Source organism: Megalobrama amblycephala, linkage group LG7 (genome assembly GCF_018812025.1).
Source record: "Megalobrama amblycephala isolate DHTTF-2021 linkage group LG7, ASM1881202v1, whole genome shotgun sequence".
NCBI lineage: Eukaryota > Metazoa > Chordata > Actinopteri > Cypriniformes > Xenocyprididae > Megalobrama > Megalobrama amblycephala.
The window spans coordinates 40,963,314-40,975,886 of record NC_063050.1 but is presented as its reverse complement, the minus strand read 5'-3'; the positions used below and the strand labels follow the sequence as shown (position 1 = coordinate 40,975,886).

Here is a 12,573-nt window from a genome sequence, read left to right as displayed (position 1 = left end):
TGAAATTTCAACAGATTTCTTCATTAATTCTGTTCATTTAAATGTTTGTGAAAGCATTTGAACTATGACGCCAATATGAGTCCATTACCATTACTGAGCTGTAACAAAACTTTCAACTTTTTTTTTTTTTTTTTTTTTTAAATTGTGATCAAATCTGTCAGGGAGAAATGTTATAATATCAAAGAAAGAAACCAGAACAGAAACAAACAAGTATTTTCAGCTTTATTCTTATTAAAAGAACACATAAGGTGGTAATAAACCACAAGAACAGTCAGCTTTCCAGTGTACAGCCACTTGCTTCAGTCTGGGAGTGTTCAGCTAGCTACAGAAGAGAAGAGCCACTGTAGAACAAGTAGACTCTGAGTTATGACGGATTGATTCAAATAAATAAATGAGAAAAAAAAAAAAAAAACTTTAAATCTGCTCAGACTGAAAGTCATCTAAAACTGAGGGGCAGTAGGCAGAGTTAAATATATTTACAAGTGTAGGAGTGGAGGGTGCAGTGGCCACCTACGATCACATGATCACAATCCACCCCTGGGCCAGCTTGACTAAGTACACTTCCCCTACTTCGCCCTGGTTGTTAACACTCTACACAATTAAGACATACACAGTGCTCAGGGGTTCCTTTGATGGAATCGACATGATGGATGGAGAATGTTTATGTGTACTTCTTGATCTCGTCATACAGAACCAGCACAAATGCGCCGCCCATGCCTCTGAGCACATTGGACCAGGCACCCTTGAAGAAAGCTCTGGGACCCTCATCCTTAGTGATCTTTTTCCAACAGTCGATTGTGCCCTTGTACATAATGTCAGCTTTTAGAAAGAAAAATATGCGTTAGAGTGATCATCGAGCTGTTTTTAGAATCGAACATAAAACATTAGTTTGTGCCAGAATTGCACGATCCTTTGGCTTACCTCCTTTGCGTCCTGACTGCATCATCATACGACGTCTGACGGTGTCGAAGGGATATGAAATGATACCTGCGGCAGCTGTGACAGTCTGGGCAATCATCCAGCTGATGACAATGTGCGTGTTCTTGGGGTCTGGCAGCATACCTAAGTGATAGAGTTCGGCAATGTCACGGAGTTGTATTTAACAAGCGATTTATTTTATCCATGTCAGATGTTCCCCAATAGTCGCTTACCTTTAGCTGTATCATAGACACCGAAGTAAGCAGCTCTGTAGATAATAATGCCCTGGACAGACACATTGAAGCCAAGATAGAGACCCTTTAAACCATCAGACTTGAAGATCTTGGCAATGCAGTTCCCAAGACCAGTGAACTCTCTCTCTGCTGTGCCTTTGCCGATATCAGCAGCAAGCCTTGTTCTGGCGAAATCAAGAGGGTAGACAAAGCACAAAGAGGTGGCACCGGCGGCACCGCCAGAGGCCAGATTACCAGCGAACCAACGCCAGAACTGGGTCTTCTGGTCCACTCCTCCAAGGAAGATCTTCTTGTACTTGTCCTTAAAGGCAAAGTTGAGGGCTTGTGTGGGGAAGTATCTGATGACGTTGGCGAGATTGCCTCTCCAGAAGGACAGGAATCCCTGCTCTTTGGGAATTCTCACTACACAGTCGACAATGCCTTTGTACTGTGTCTCGACTGTGATCTGTTTGCTGGCATGCTGGACCTGTGAAGCAGCACAGTTTCAGTTGGTAAGTGGAAGAAGGCACACTTGATATCACTGTGGTCACATGTGAATTATGGGATATAGATTTTTGAGCTGTGATTTAATTTATTTCCGTGTTAGTGTTGCATGATCATCCTGTGTAAGTGAGCCACAAAACTTCACAGTGTGATTTTTACACTTAGGGTTCAGTCTGTACACGTGCACGAGCCGCACTTGGCGTCACACACCCCACTTGCGCGCGGGGTTTAAGTATTGGGTTGCAGCTTCCAGACTATTTTTAACTTTAAACTTACACCAAATATCGCTGCTCTTCGTAGACACGATCTTAACACACATGATTGGCCTTTATGAACACTGACGGAAAGAGTGACGGAAGTCTTCAAGGTCAAATATTTAAATGTATTTATTATTATTTTTTAACTTTTTTTTTGTTTTGTTTTTTTGAGAAAAGCACTACTTAAATGAGCAAACAACATTAAACATTAATTAAACTTACTCTTTGCTGAAATTACACTTTTTTTTTGTCAGTTCTCAGTAACGCTTTATAAAGCAGCACCATGGACAGCGCCATCATTTGTATAGGCCTTTGTATTATCCGCAAAACTCTCCTGTTTAGTCTATTATGTTTAATTAATTGATTCAAATTTTACCTAAACATTTTTGAGCTAAACTAACTTTCCATGCAAGTTCAGTGCACCCTCATTTAAATGTATGCAGTTGTGACTTGCATGCAACTTTTTTCAAGCTATTTACGAGGATATTCGCTAAAATCCGGAGATTATTTATTCTGATTTTAAGACGTACCTGTAGTAACAGTTTGACTCTTTCAATGGGGGCCACAGCTGTCTTGGAGATGGCAGCGGCCACACCACCGGCCAAGAAATCCTTCAAGAAGCTAACTACTGCGTCAGACATGATGTCCTATCTCCTGGAAGACAATCTCACCACCAAAGGACCCTATAAGAACCCCTGCGACGCCCCTTCAAATGGACGAGTGCTCGTGTTTGCTCTCAATATATCCAGACTCATTATCGCGAGAGGAGCAGATGATGGATCCACGAGGGACCAAACAGAAACTCAGAGCTGAATAAATATCCCGGGTCAGAGGCCATGAGTCTTGCGCAAGTTCATTAATGTCCTGGGTCATGGAATTGGGGACGTTTAAAGGACAGATTTAAGTTCTCACATAGCCTACATAGACCATCTATTACCAAAATAACTGTCGGATTTATATTTTCTTTTTACCGCTGAAAAAGGGTTTTCTATAATTTATAATATATTATTGAGAAACCATTTTACCACATGAACTTTGACAACCTTGCATTGTTTTACAAGAATATTACTGCATATGAAATAAATTAAAGTAAATCGTAAAAGCTATTTTGTTTACTAAATTATGTAGGCCTATTCTAAATTCAATTTATACTTCCAGGATAAAGTTGATCAATATTTGTAAATGTCATAGGTCAATGTAAATCCAGTCAACATCTGCAATATTTTAATGTATTTTGTTCCATGTATTCAGTTAATGTTGTCTATATTAATGTTTACTTTAAGTTTGGTGTTAAAGGTATCATTTGAATTTTCATTGTGATATTTTAATTAATTTTTAATTAATTCTCTGGATTGTTTCTACACAGTAAAAAATTATATGATCAATAAATTATGACATGATTTTAAAATTGCTTGAACTCATTAAAATAAGTTAAGCAATTTTCAACATTTTTTTATAAGTTATACAAGATTCAACTCATTTTTTAAGTCAGTTTAATGTAATTTGAGTTGAACTAACTTAAACATCCAAGCTGATTATTTAGGAATTTAAGGCAGCATTTTTTTTTTTCCTTGCATTTTCAGTAGCCCTAAAATGCAAGATACACTGTAACATTAAGGTGAAAACTGCAAAATTACAGTTCTTGGTAGATTTGTGATGGAACACAAATACAAGCTTAAACTCCCCCCAAAGAGTGTGATGCCACAACCGTTGTAAATGCTAATTCATTTCAATATGATAATCTTAGGCTTCTGAACAACGTTAGGCATTGCATTTCACTCAAATTTACTGGCAACAATTAGGGAATGTTGCATTTTTTGCCTCCTAAAAATTTATCAAGAAACAAGGCTACTTGAAGAACTAGCTATATCTTATTTAGCTGATCTCACCCTATACATAGTCTACGATAAGTTTCACTTTGAAGTTCCCAGTGACCTGCACTCGCATCTGTGTCACGTGACAGACTGTCCCAAAATGCATAGGACGTTTTCTGCAGCTGTTTAATGCTAAACTGATTTATTGCATAGTGAAAAATAAGCTTAGTTTTTTCATTATTATTATTATTATACTTGTCGTTTAGGAACAATGCTGAAATATAAAATTGCTGCCTATAACCAACAAATATAGGCTACAACTTCAAAGTTTGGATGGTAGGCTCTGTGTGGTTACAGCGCATTCTTTCTGATTGCAGTTTTAGATATTTGAAACCACTACCCCATTTTTTTTTTCTCTCCCTCAGTCTGTTAGTTAGGTCTGTTGCCTGGCCTACAGCCGTATTCTTCTTGAATGGTTTTGAATGTTACTTAAACAATGTGGGAGACTCTTCTTTGCAACACAATGAGAATTTGATTGGTTGCCAGAACTGTAATTAATGACACATCAGCTCAAATGTCCTCAGTCACAGGAACAAAATTATTTTATTCACTTTCTTTTATTTTTATTCACTCTCTCTCCTTTGAAACTGCAATATTAAGCCCAGAATTAATAAACATGCCAAACAGAGATCGCCAAGTGTTTGTTTCTGTTATTTATTTTGTTAAATTACTACTAAGTATGTGGTGGGTTTACTTGAAAACATAAATCCATTCTTTAATTAAAAATGCTAAACGTTTTCTTTTACGGATTGGGTTAGGATTCATTACATTTACATTAAGTAAGAAAGAAAGAAAGAAAGAAAGATAGTATGTCTTTATTTAAATGCATTTCTCCTGATCTCCTGTATGAACATCACGCGCATTTAAGATTTGTTCTTGTAACCTGCAACCCTAGGCGCGAGCGCTTTCTGTTGCTAAGAGCAACTTGGCTTCTCTTCTGTAATAAAACAGTACGCAGACAGTATCTCCTCTCATAAAAGTTTTTCAACATTGTACTACACGGAACTTTAGACATTCAAGCTATTTTAGAGCTGAGTTCGATGAGTAATTGATCGAATTTAATCTCTTTTCTTAGTGCGTAACGCACTTTGGAAGAGGGCTTCCCAGGAGAGTTGACTTAAACATTTCAGTCAGGATGTCCACGGTGGCTTCTGTGCGGCTCCCGGCCATTCAACACCCTTCATCAAGACTTGGAGATCCAGATCTCATCTCTCTCCGGGGTTTTTCCACAGACTGCGGCAGAGAACAGAGATGCTGGATGCCTCAAAGAGGAACCAGACCTCAGTCTCCAGGGACGGAGAGCCTGGATTCTGCTTTTCGCAGTGAGAGCAGCAGAAGTGATAGAAGTTCTCTGATGGAGAAAGGAAAAAGGGGAGGATTAGACATTCCAGAACAAATCCCCGAGGGAGACGAGGTCATCCACAACCAGGATAAAGCCAAACTACTTGCCTTCCGTGAGTCACTAGTCTGACATTTTTCCAGTTTGTTAGTATAAAGGGGCTGTACCACCTACAGCTGCTGATAATGGAATGGTAATGTGTGAATTTATGGAGGTCTGTCTGCTGTTTGATAAATCAACATTTCAGCTCCTGAAACAGCATTAGAGGACAAATAAATTGCTGACTGTAAAACATCTATATATCTTTCAACACAACAGTGCCTATACAACCAAATAAAACATTTCGAGAAACATTTAACTGAACTTTCAGTTATTAAAATCTGATCTTGGTATATATAATATATATATATACCAAGATCAGATATATATATATATATATATATATATATATATAATACATATATATATATTAATAAAGGCAAACCAGTTCTTGCTGCTTAACCACCATAATTCGTAAATTTCATAAATATTCAGTCTGTCACGTTTTCAACCACAGGAGGGCGCTGTCTCATCAGAGGAATGAATTGTCTAGTGGTCAGTGGAACTTGAGTATCTCCTTGTTTAGTTTCAAAGACTTCAGCATTTAGAGCAACAGTATCCCGCAGGAACATGTACTGGTCTATAAAATATTTTTTTAAATGTATTTTATATAAAAATATTTTTAATTTACACAATTCTGTTGTGATATTTTCATGACAAAAAAGTTTGGAAAGTTTTTGATATTTACCTTGGTCCCCCATTCAAGTAAAGAGCCTAATGGATGTATTAAACAGTAATTTGTATGCATGCTTGTCTGGTTTGTGTGTTTGGTATAGGTCACAGGGAGGCATCAGAGAATCGATCCATTAGTAGGGTTTCTCATTTGACATTCTCCAGCACTGGTCCATGGATGACAGATCAGGTATTACACACATTTTCTTATTTTTCACAATTTATATTAGGTGTAATATATATATAGGTGTCTACTACTATGTACTTGCATCAAAAAATAAGTACAATGTATTGTATTCATGTTGTATTGCAAAACACTTTTGCTGCTATAGGTAGTATACAGGTAAGGTTAAGACAGGTTTTGTGATATGGGCTGGTTTAAGGGTGCAGGTGTAAGGGGAAGGTCAAACGTGTAATTATAGATGTAATTACAGAAATTATTTACATATGTAATTATATGAAGGAATTGTAAATGTAAAAACATGTACACAATAAGTGCATTGTATCAAATGATTCATTTAAATGTAAGTACATAGTAGTTAAAGACATCGGATATAAAGTGGGACATACTGTGTAATCATATGTTTATGATTATTGGATTAAAAGATGCAGCGTCTTATACAGTAGCCCCAAAAGTAGTATTTATGAACCAGTATTTGAACACTTAATACATGAATATCATTAGGTTTGATAATAAAATATCAAAGTAGCCTATAATTTAATTTAAATAAATGGTTAGCTTTTATATTATAAAATATTATTAATACTTATTAATACTGTTTACTGTAAATAAAGACAAACACTAAAGGTCAAAAGTTTGGAGTACTTAAGATTTTTTAAAATGTTTTTTAAAGTATCTTATGCTCACCAAGCTGTAATATTGTGAAATATTATTAATTTGAAGTAATTTGTCTATTCATCAAAGAATGCTGAAAAAATGTATCACTTTTTCCACAAAAAAATATTAAGCAGCAAAAACTGTTTTCATTGATGATGATGATGATAATAAGGGCCATTATTAATTTTTAAGCACTAATAATTGATAATAATTTAACACCAAATCAGTATATTAAAATGTATGATGTGATACTAAAGACTGGAGTAATGACTGCTGAAAATACAGCTTTGCTATCACAGGAGTAAATTAAAATATATTAAAACAGTTCTTCTAAACTGTATATTTAGCAATATTATTGTTTTTACTGTATGTTTGATCAAATAATTGGTGAGGACAAAAACATACAAAATATAAATCATTCCAAAGTTTTGAAAATATATATAATTAATGTGATGTAGTCCACCTGTGCTTACTATATTAGGACACCTGTGTGAACTTAGGTTCATCTGACTTCATACATCCACTCCATCTGTGGACCAGTTTGTAAAAAATGATGGCCAAAAAAAAAGGCTAAGACAAGTGAAGTTAGAGCTGAGAAAAAATGGTTGGAGTTGCAGCCTGGTTTAATATTTTATTTAATGCAATTAAAAAAAAAGCATTTTAATTAACATATGGTTTGGAGCCACTGTGCACAAGTTTGCATAGGTCTCCATGCACAATGTGATTCTACAGAGTTTAATATGCATTAATACAGGCATATTCTCAAGTATCCCCATGTGCTTTCCTCTCAATGAGAGTGTTGCTGGCCTGTGTTCCTCCTTTTGACATCAAAGCCTGACATTATCCCATTGAGAAAGAAAGCTACTGCTCATGTAGAATAAAACACAAGAACTGATAAAATCTCAGCTGCAGCTCAGTGGTTAACACCAAAGTATAACCGAGTTTACCCAGGAGAGACATTAGCAAAGAGTGATAAAGAGGAGAAGGCGGGGGGTATATGTGCAAATGGGCATGTGAGAGAGAAAGTCCTGCAAATCTGCAGGTGTCTGTCTTCTGGAGGGGGTGTTGTGTGTGATTAACCCTGCCAGTCTTATCCCTGGGGTCCTGTCTGTCTGACCGACTGAACCCAGCACACAGGCCCCCTATACTCCGCCTGGTCACGAGAGCTGCCTTAGTCACACAGTGGGGGTACACACACACACACACCCGTCACAAGAGTCAGAGTGGGTGTATGGATGAACACTCAACCCCTCCATCCCATCCCGCTCACAAAAGAAGCTTGAAATGCTGTCACTCATCATATTTAATACATTCAGAAGGCGTACTTTAAAATCTTTCAGTTAGTGCAGTTTTCAAATGAATCTGCGTGATATCCTACATGTAGGCCTACATTAATATTACATGGAAATATGATATCTCAGATATTACACAGAGTCTAGAATGATCAGTCTATGTTTTTGCAGAAATATGAGTAATCCCCAGGGAGGAAATAAAAAAAAAAATCAACATATCTGCAACATATATACTGCAGAAAAGAGTACTAAAGTGTTTCACCTTTACGTTTTTCGCGTACAGATGACAACATTATCAAAACGATCCCAGTTCACACAGATCTGCGAAAGTGACTAAAAATGCTGTATTATGCATGCCAGACCAGTAGTTGGCGATGTCACTTGGTAAAGAAACACTACGCACCTATTGAATGTACACTTAATAATACACGTTCGCATGATGTCACAGTTTTCACAAATTCACATTTTTGTAGTTTACACAGAGAAGATAATGGTTTTGTTTTCAAAAACATTCACTGTGATTTTCAGGCCCCCAAAACGCCGTTGTCATGTAAATTAACAGCCAAAATGCAGTGTCATGTAAACAGCCCCTAAGATCCCGTTTCCACTAGTGCATTTTCATTTTAAAGTGCATAACTTTTGCTATGGTTACGTCTGTCGTTTACACTACTCCGGCATTTTCAACCATAGATAATGGAGACTTTTGAAAACGCTGCAGAGTAGCTGGGATACATGTTTCAGTGCATCCCAGGGGCTAAATATCATGTTATTTGGGGTTGCTTCAACCTGCAGACATGAAAAACAACCCGCGGCAACGTGTTGTTAAAGTAGCTCAATTCTGTGGGAAAACTGCATACTTGGCAACATTGCTAGACAAGACAAAACAGAACATGATCATGACAGAATTATTCTAACAAGCTGGTTCTTTGTAGTGAATAAAAAAACAAACAGACCAGTGTTTTTCAATTCATGATTTGTCAAATTATTTATAAAAAAAATAAAATAAATAAATATAGACCTATAACTTTCCGTTTTTAGTACATCATTGTTGTATAAACATACCCTGAGTTTTCAATGTCATTGTTTTGTTGTAGTTCTAGTCATTCATTAGTTGCCATAGTCGCTAATTAGTGTCACCTGTTTCCTGTTACGTTAATTACCTTCCTCTGTGTATTTAAGCCTTCAGTTCTCCTCTGTTCTTCATCTTGTGTTAACATTATGTTTGGCTTGTGTTATACTATCACTCCTTGTGTTGATTAAAATGTCTATTATTATCTTTCATTCTAGTCACACACCTTCATTGGATTATCTACACAGCCTACAAATGAAATATTTGTTCAGGAATTGATTGACTCATATGAGTATTTTATTCAGGAATCTGACTATATTGGTCACACTATGTGTTTTTGATTCTCATAAGAATCATTTGTTTGGAAATCTGTCAACCCTGGTTGTGCTTTGTTTTTGATTCACTAAAAAAAAAAAAAAAAAAAAAAACAGTTCACAAAGAAATCATTTGTTTGAATGCATTTCTTTTATTTGTGTCATTTAATGTGTGTATAATAATGTCCAGAAAAGAAAAGTAAAAATCAAGCTGCAACATATTAGCAGCAAAGAGTAAGTAAAACACACACATTTTTTTTTTCTTTGTGAATTTTGCTTTAAACATATGAAAATAACATCTTGCATCAAAAATGTGTTTATTTTGGTTTTTGCATCAGTGTAATTAATATACCGAATTTCTTTCTTTTAAAGCTGGAAGATAAGCTAAAAGAGCGTATTCAAACTACTGGAGCTCTGACACTCAAAATCATGTTCAAGAACAACCACCCTGATGGCAAACCTCTGGTCAACAGGTGAAAACACAGACACACACAGATGTACAGTATAGAAAACGTTTCCATTTTCTTATGGTTTGTTCTTTTCCAAGATCTGTTTTACTTGAAATCCTCACAAAGTTCCTGAGGCAGCCTGTCACAGCTAAACAGCTGAAAGACCTTCTATTCCGGTAAGTAATGACAATGCTCTAACAACTCTCAAAATAAAAGTTATGTTGTTCATTGTCTAATTAGTAGTGTTTCGAGATACATATATTGAAAAAAAAAAAAATCCTGCCTTGCTTTTTCTGTGTAGTCTGCACCTCTCTGACCAAGTGCTTATCAGTTTTGAGGAGTTTTACGGTGCCCTGAAAGACCCAAGCACCAATAAAAGTAACCCTGCAGGTCCTCTTACAATTCCTCAGACACTCGCCTTGCTGAGAGGACCTGCACGCAACAGGTGAGATCTCTGCAGTCCTGACACTCTAAAGTATTTTTGGTCGTTAACTTGAGTAGAATGTCATATTGAATGTATTCTTTGTTGTTATCTCGTCGAAAGTGGAAATTAAAATATCAAAATTCTATATCAAAATAAAAATCAACATCAATAAACAGAAATTAATAATTAAAGAAAACGTTTCAAGCAAAAAAAAAAAAAATTTTTTATATATATAGGCTATATAGGCTATGGGCTAATGTTTTAAAAAAAGGTTTTCATCCTTATGTTTGATTTGCTAAGCGGCGCTCCTAGAGGGCTGCACAGCAAAATCACCAGAGTTAAATCAGCTCTGCTCGGAGTACATATGGTCCATCTCTAAATAATGTTAAGGCAATGCTGAAGCAGAGTTAAAGTTAATGTGACTACAACTGTGGCTAAAGTCAGTTGTAGTTCTTATGTTTCTCTTTTCTTCATTGATTCTGCTTGTTAACAGCAGGTGTTCATCACTAACGCTCAATCATCACTTAATTAATCGCTTAATTATCTCATTAACTTTAACTCTGCTTCAGTGTTACTTTTATTTAGAGAGGGACCATATGTACTCTGAGCAGAGTTGATTTAACTCTGTTTGTTTCACTCCACTTGTCAGTGCTTTCCAATGGCTCTTTCTGCAGGTTATATTGTTACGCCAGTATGTGGCAGCAAGTGAGTGGCAGCAATGCAGCGCCAGATACAAAGTGTTTTTTGCTAGTGTCAGCCCGAAGCAGTTATCAAAGCAGTTGCGCCACTTTGTTTAAATAGCAAATGCATTTTAGCCCATTTGTGTGTCCATGGGCATGCTGGTCTGAAAACGAGGTGGGTTCATGTGCATTCTTGGCGGCTTGGGACATTGCAATTTTGAGGTAACTGAAATAGACTGTGCCATTGACCAAATGAAACCTGGTCGATATTTTTTTTTGTTATTTAAAGTAATGTGTGCCTATAGGCGGGTGCACAATGTGCTTACACTCTGCTTATTACACACACAGGGACACGCAGCAGCACACAAACATGGCAAATATTAAAAATAATAGGATTACTATGTAAAAGATTATTATTGTGTGCATAAAGATAAAAATGCTTTGGTGGAATTCAGCTTTTCCCGTAGATGGTCTGCTCGTGCGCAACCTCGTGAGCAGATCCATTTCCCCACTAGAGAAGCATTCAGTTTTTCGTTTTTCCGCTTGCAAATTCCGCCATGTAAATAGCGAATTCGCCATGGCGCAAGCACAACTGGCTTTTAAAGGGAATGAGAGATGAGACTCTGATTGGTTGATTGAATGTTACGGCCAAAACACACTTATTACTCATTAAGAGAATAAGGACAACCCTTTTAGACCATGCGCCGGGCGCGCCAACCATTTTTCTCGTAGTTAAACTTTCAAAAGTAGATTCGGAAATGCCTTAAGTGCACTTGCGCCATGCGCTTCAGACCATGCACTTTAGATCATTAAAATAGGCCCTTTGAATCATTCACTCAACTGATTCGTTTAAGAGATACATTCAGGAAAAAAAACATACTGCTTAGACTACTAGCAGTTGCTTGACACACAATTCTAGTTTTGCTTTGATTGGAACTATTTTCGTTGGTGGAGAAAAACGCAAGAATGCGTTTAAAATATTGTGTCTAAAGTGTAAGTTAACTTCATGTTTATTGAACGGTTGTATAGAAGCATACACTTTCTTGTTTGATTTGTGCTGTTGGTCCAGATGCTTTGTGTGCTGTGATTACTTCTGCTGGTATTCAGAACAACAGCAAGAATGCAATATTGCATTATATATAAAGGCTACTTTATTGTTGTCAAACACGCCCAGTTATGAACTACATGTGGTTACTCTGCTAGGCCACCTGTGGCTCAAAAGAAGTATATTATTCTTAGAAATGTCTGTTTTGTAGCATTTTAATTAAGATTATATTAATATGACTAGCTTTAAATAGTTTTAAGACTTGGGTCCCCCTCTGGAGGTTTTCTTACATTTTATCATTTCGCAATGATGTATAATGTTTTTTGTGATAAAATTTTGAGAACATTATTAAAGACCAGATCATTTTATATGAACATTCTATTAACGTTACTGGAAGAATGTTTGTTCATAACTTTAAGAGAACTTTGACAGAATGTTATCCAAACGTTCTGAGAATGTTCCCTGTTAACTGAGTAGTCATTCCTGGCCCCCTGGTTGAGAACCATTGATCTAGCATCATTCATAGATGCCATTTGGTTCAATATTTTGTATCATTCAGACATTCA

General features: G+C 36.5%; 2 protein-coding genes across 2 annotated transcripts in view; one reads left to right on the top strand and one right to left on the bottom strand.

The window, feature by feature from the left end:
* Window positions 1-205: 205 nt before the first annotated feature.
* On the bottom strand, window positions 206-2,646 carry slc25a4 (solute carrier family 25 member 4). The gene is made up of 4 exons (XM_048197472.1): window positions 2,443-2,646; window positions 1,152-1,638; window positions 922-1,062; window positions 206-819 (listed from the first exon to the last, which is right to left on the bottom strand). Exons 1-4 carry the CDS (start codon window positions 2,551-2,553, stop codon window positions 662-664), a joined length of 897 nt encoding a protein of 298 aa, XP_048053429.1. The 5' UTR covers window positions 2,554-2,646; the 3' UTR covers window positions 206-661.
* A 723-nt stretch (window positions 2,647-3,369) lies between these two features.
* Window positions 3,370-12,573, top strand: part of si:ch211-197n1.2 (EF-hand calcium-binding domain-containing protein 6) — a 43,975-nt gene continuing 34,771 nt past the window's right edge. The window contains exons 1-5 of the mRNA XM_048197471.1: window positions 3,370-5,240; window positions 6,001-6,086; window positions 9,782-9,882; window positions 9,957-10,034; window positions 10,160-10,303. Of these exons, the coding sequence (XP_048053428.1) occupies window positions 4,922-5,240; window positions 6,001-6,086; window positions 9,782-9,882; window positions 9,957-10,034; window positions 10,160-10,303 (728 nt within the window). The 5' untranslated portion in view covers window positions 3,370-4,921. The remainder of the gene's footprint in view (window positions 5,241-6,000; window positions 6,087-9,781; window positions 9,883-9,956; window positions 10,035-10,159; window positions 10,304-12,573) is intronic.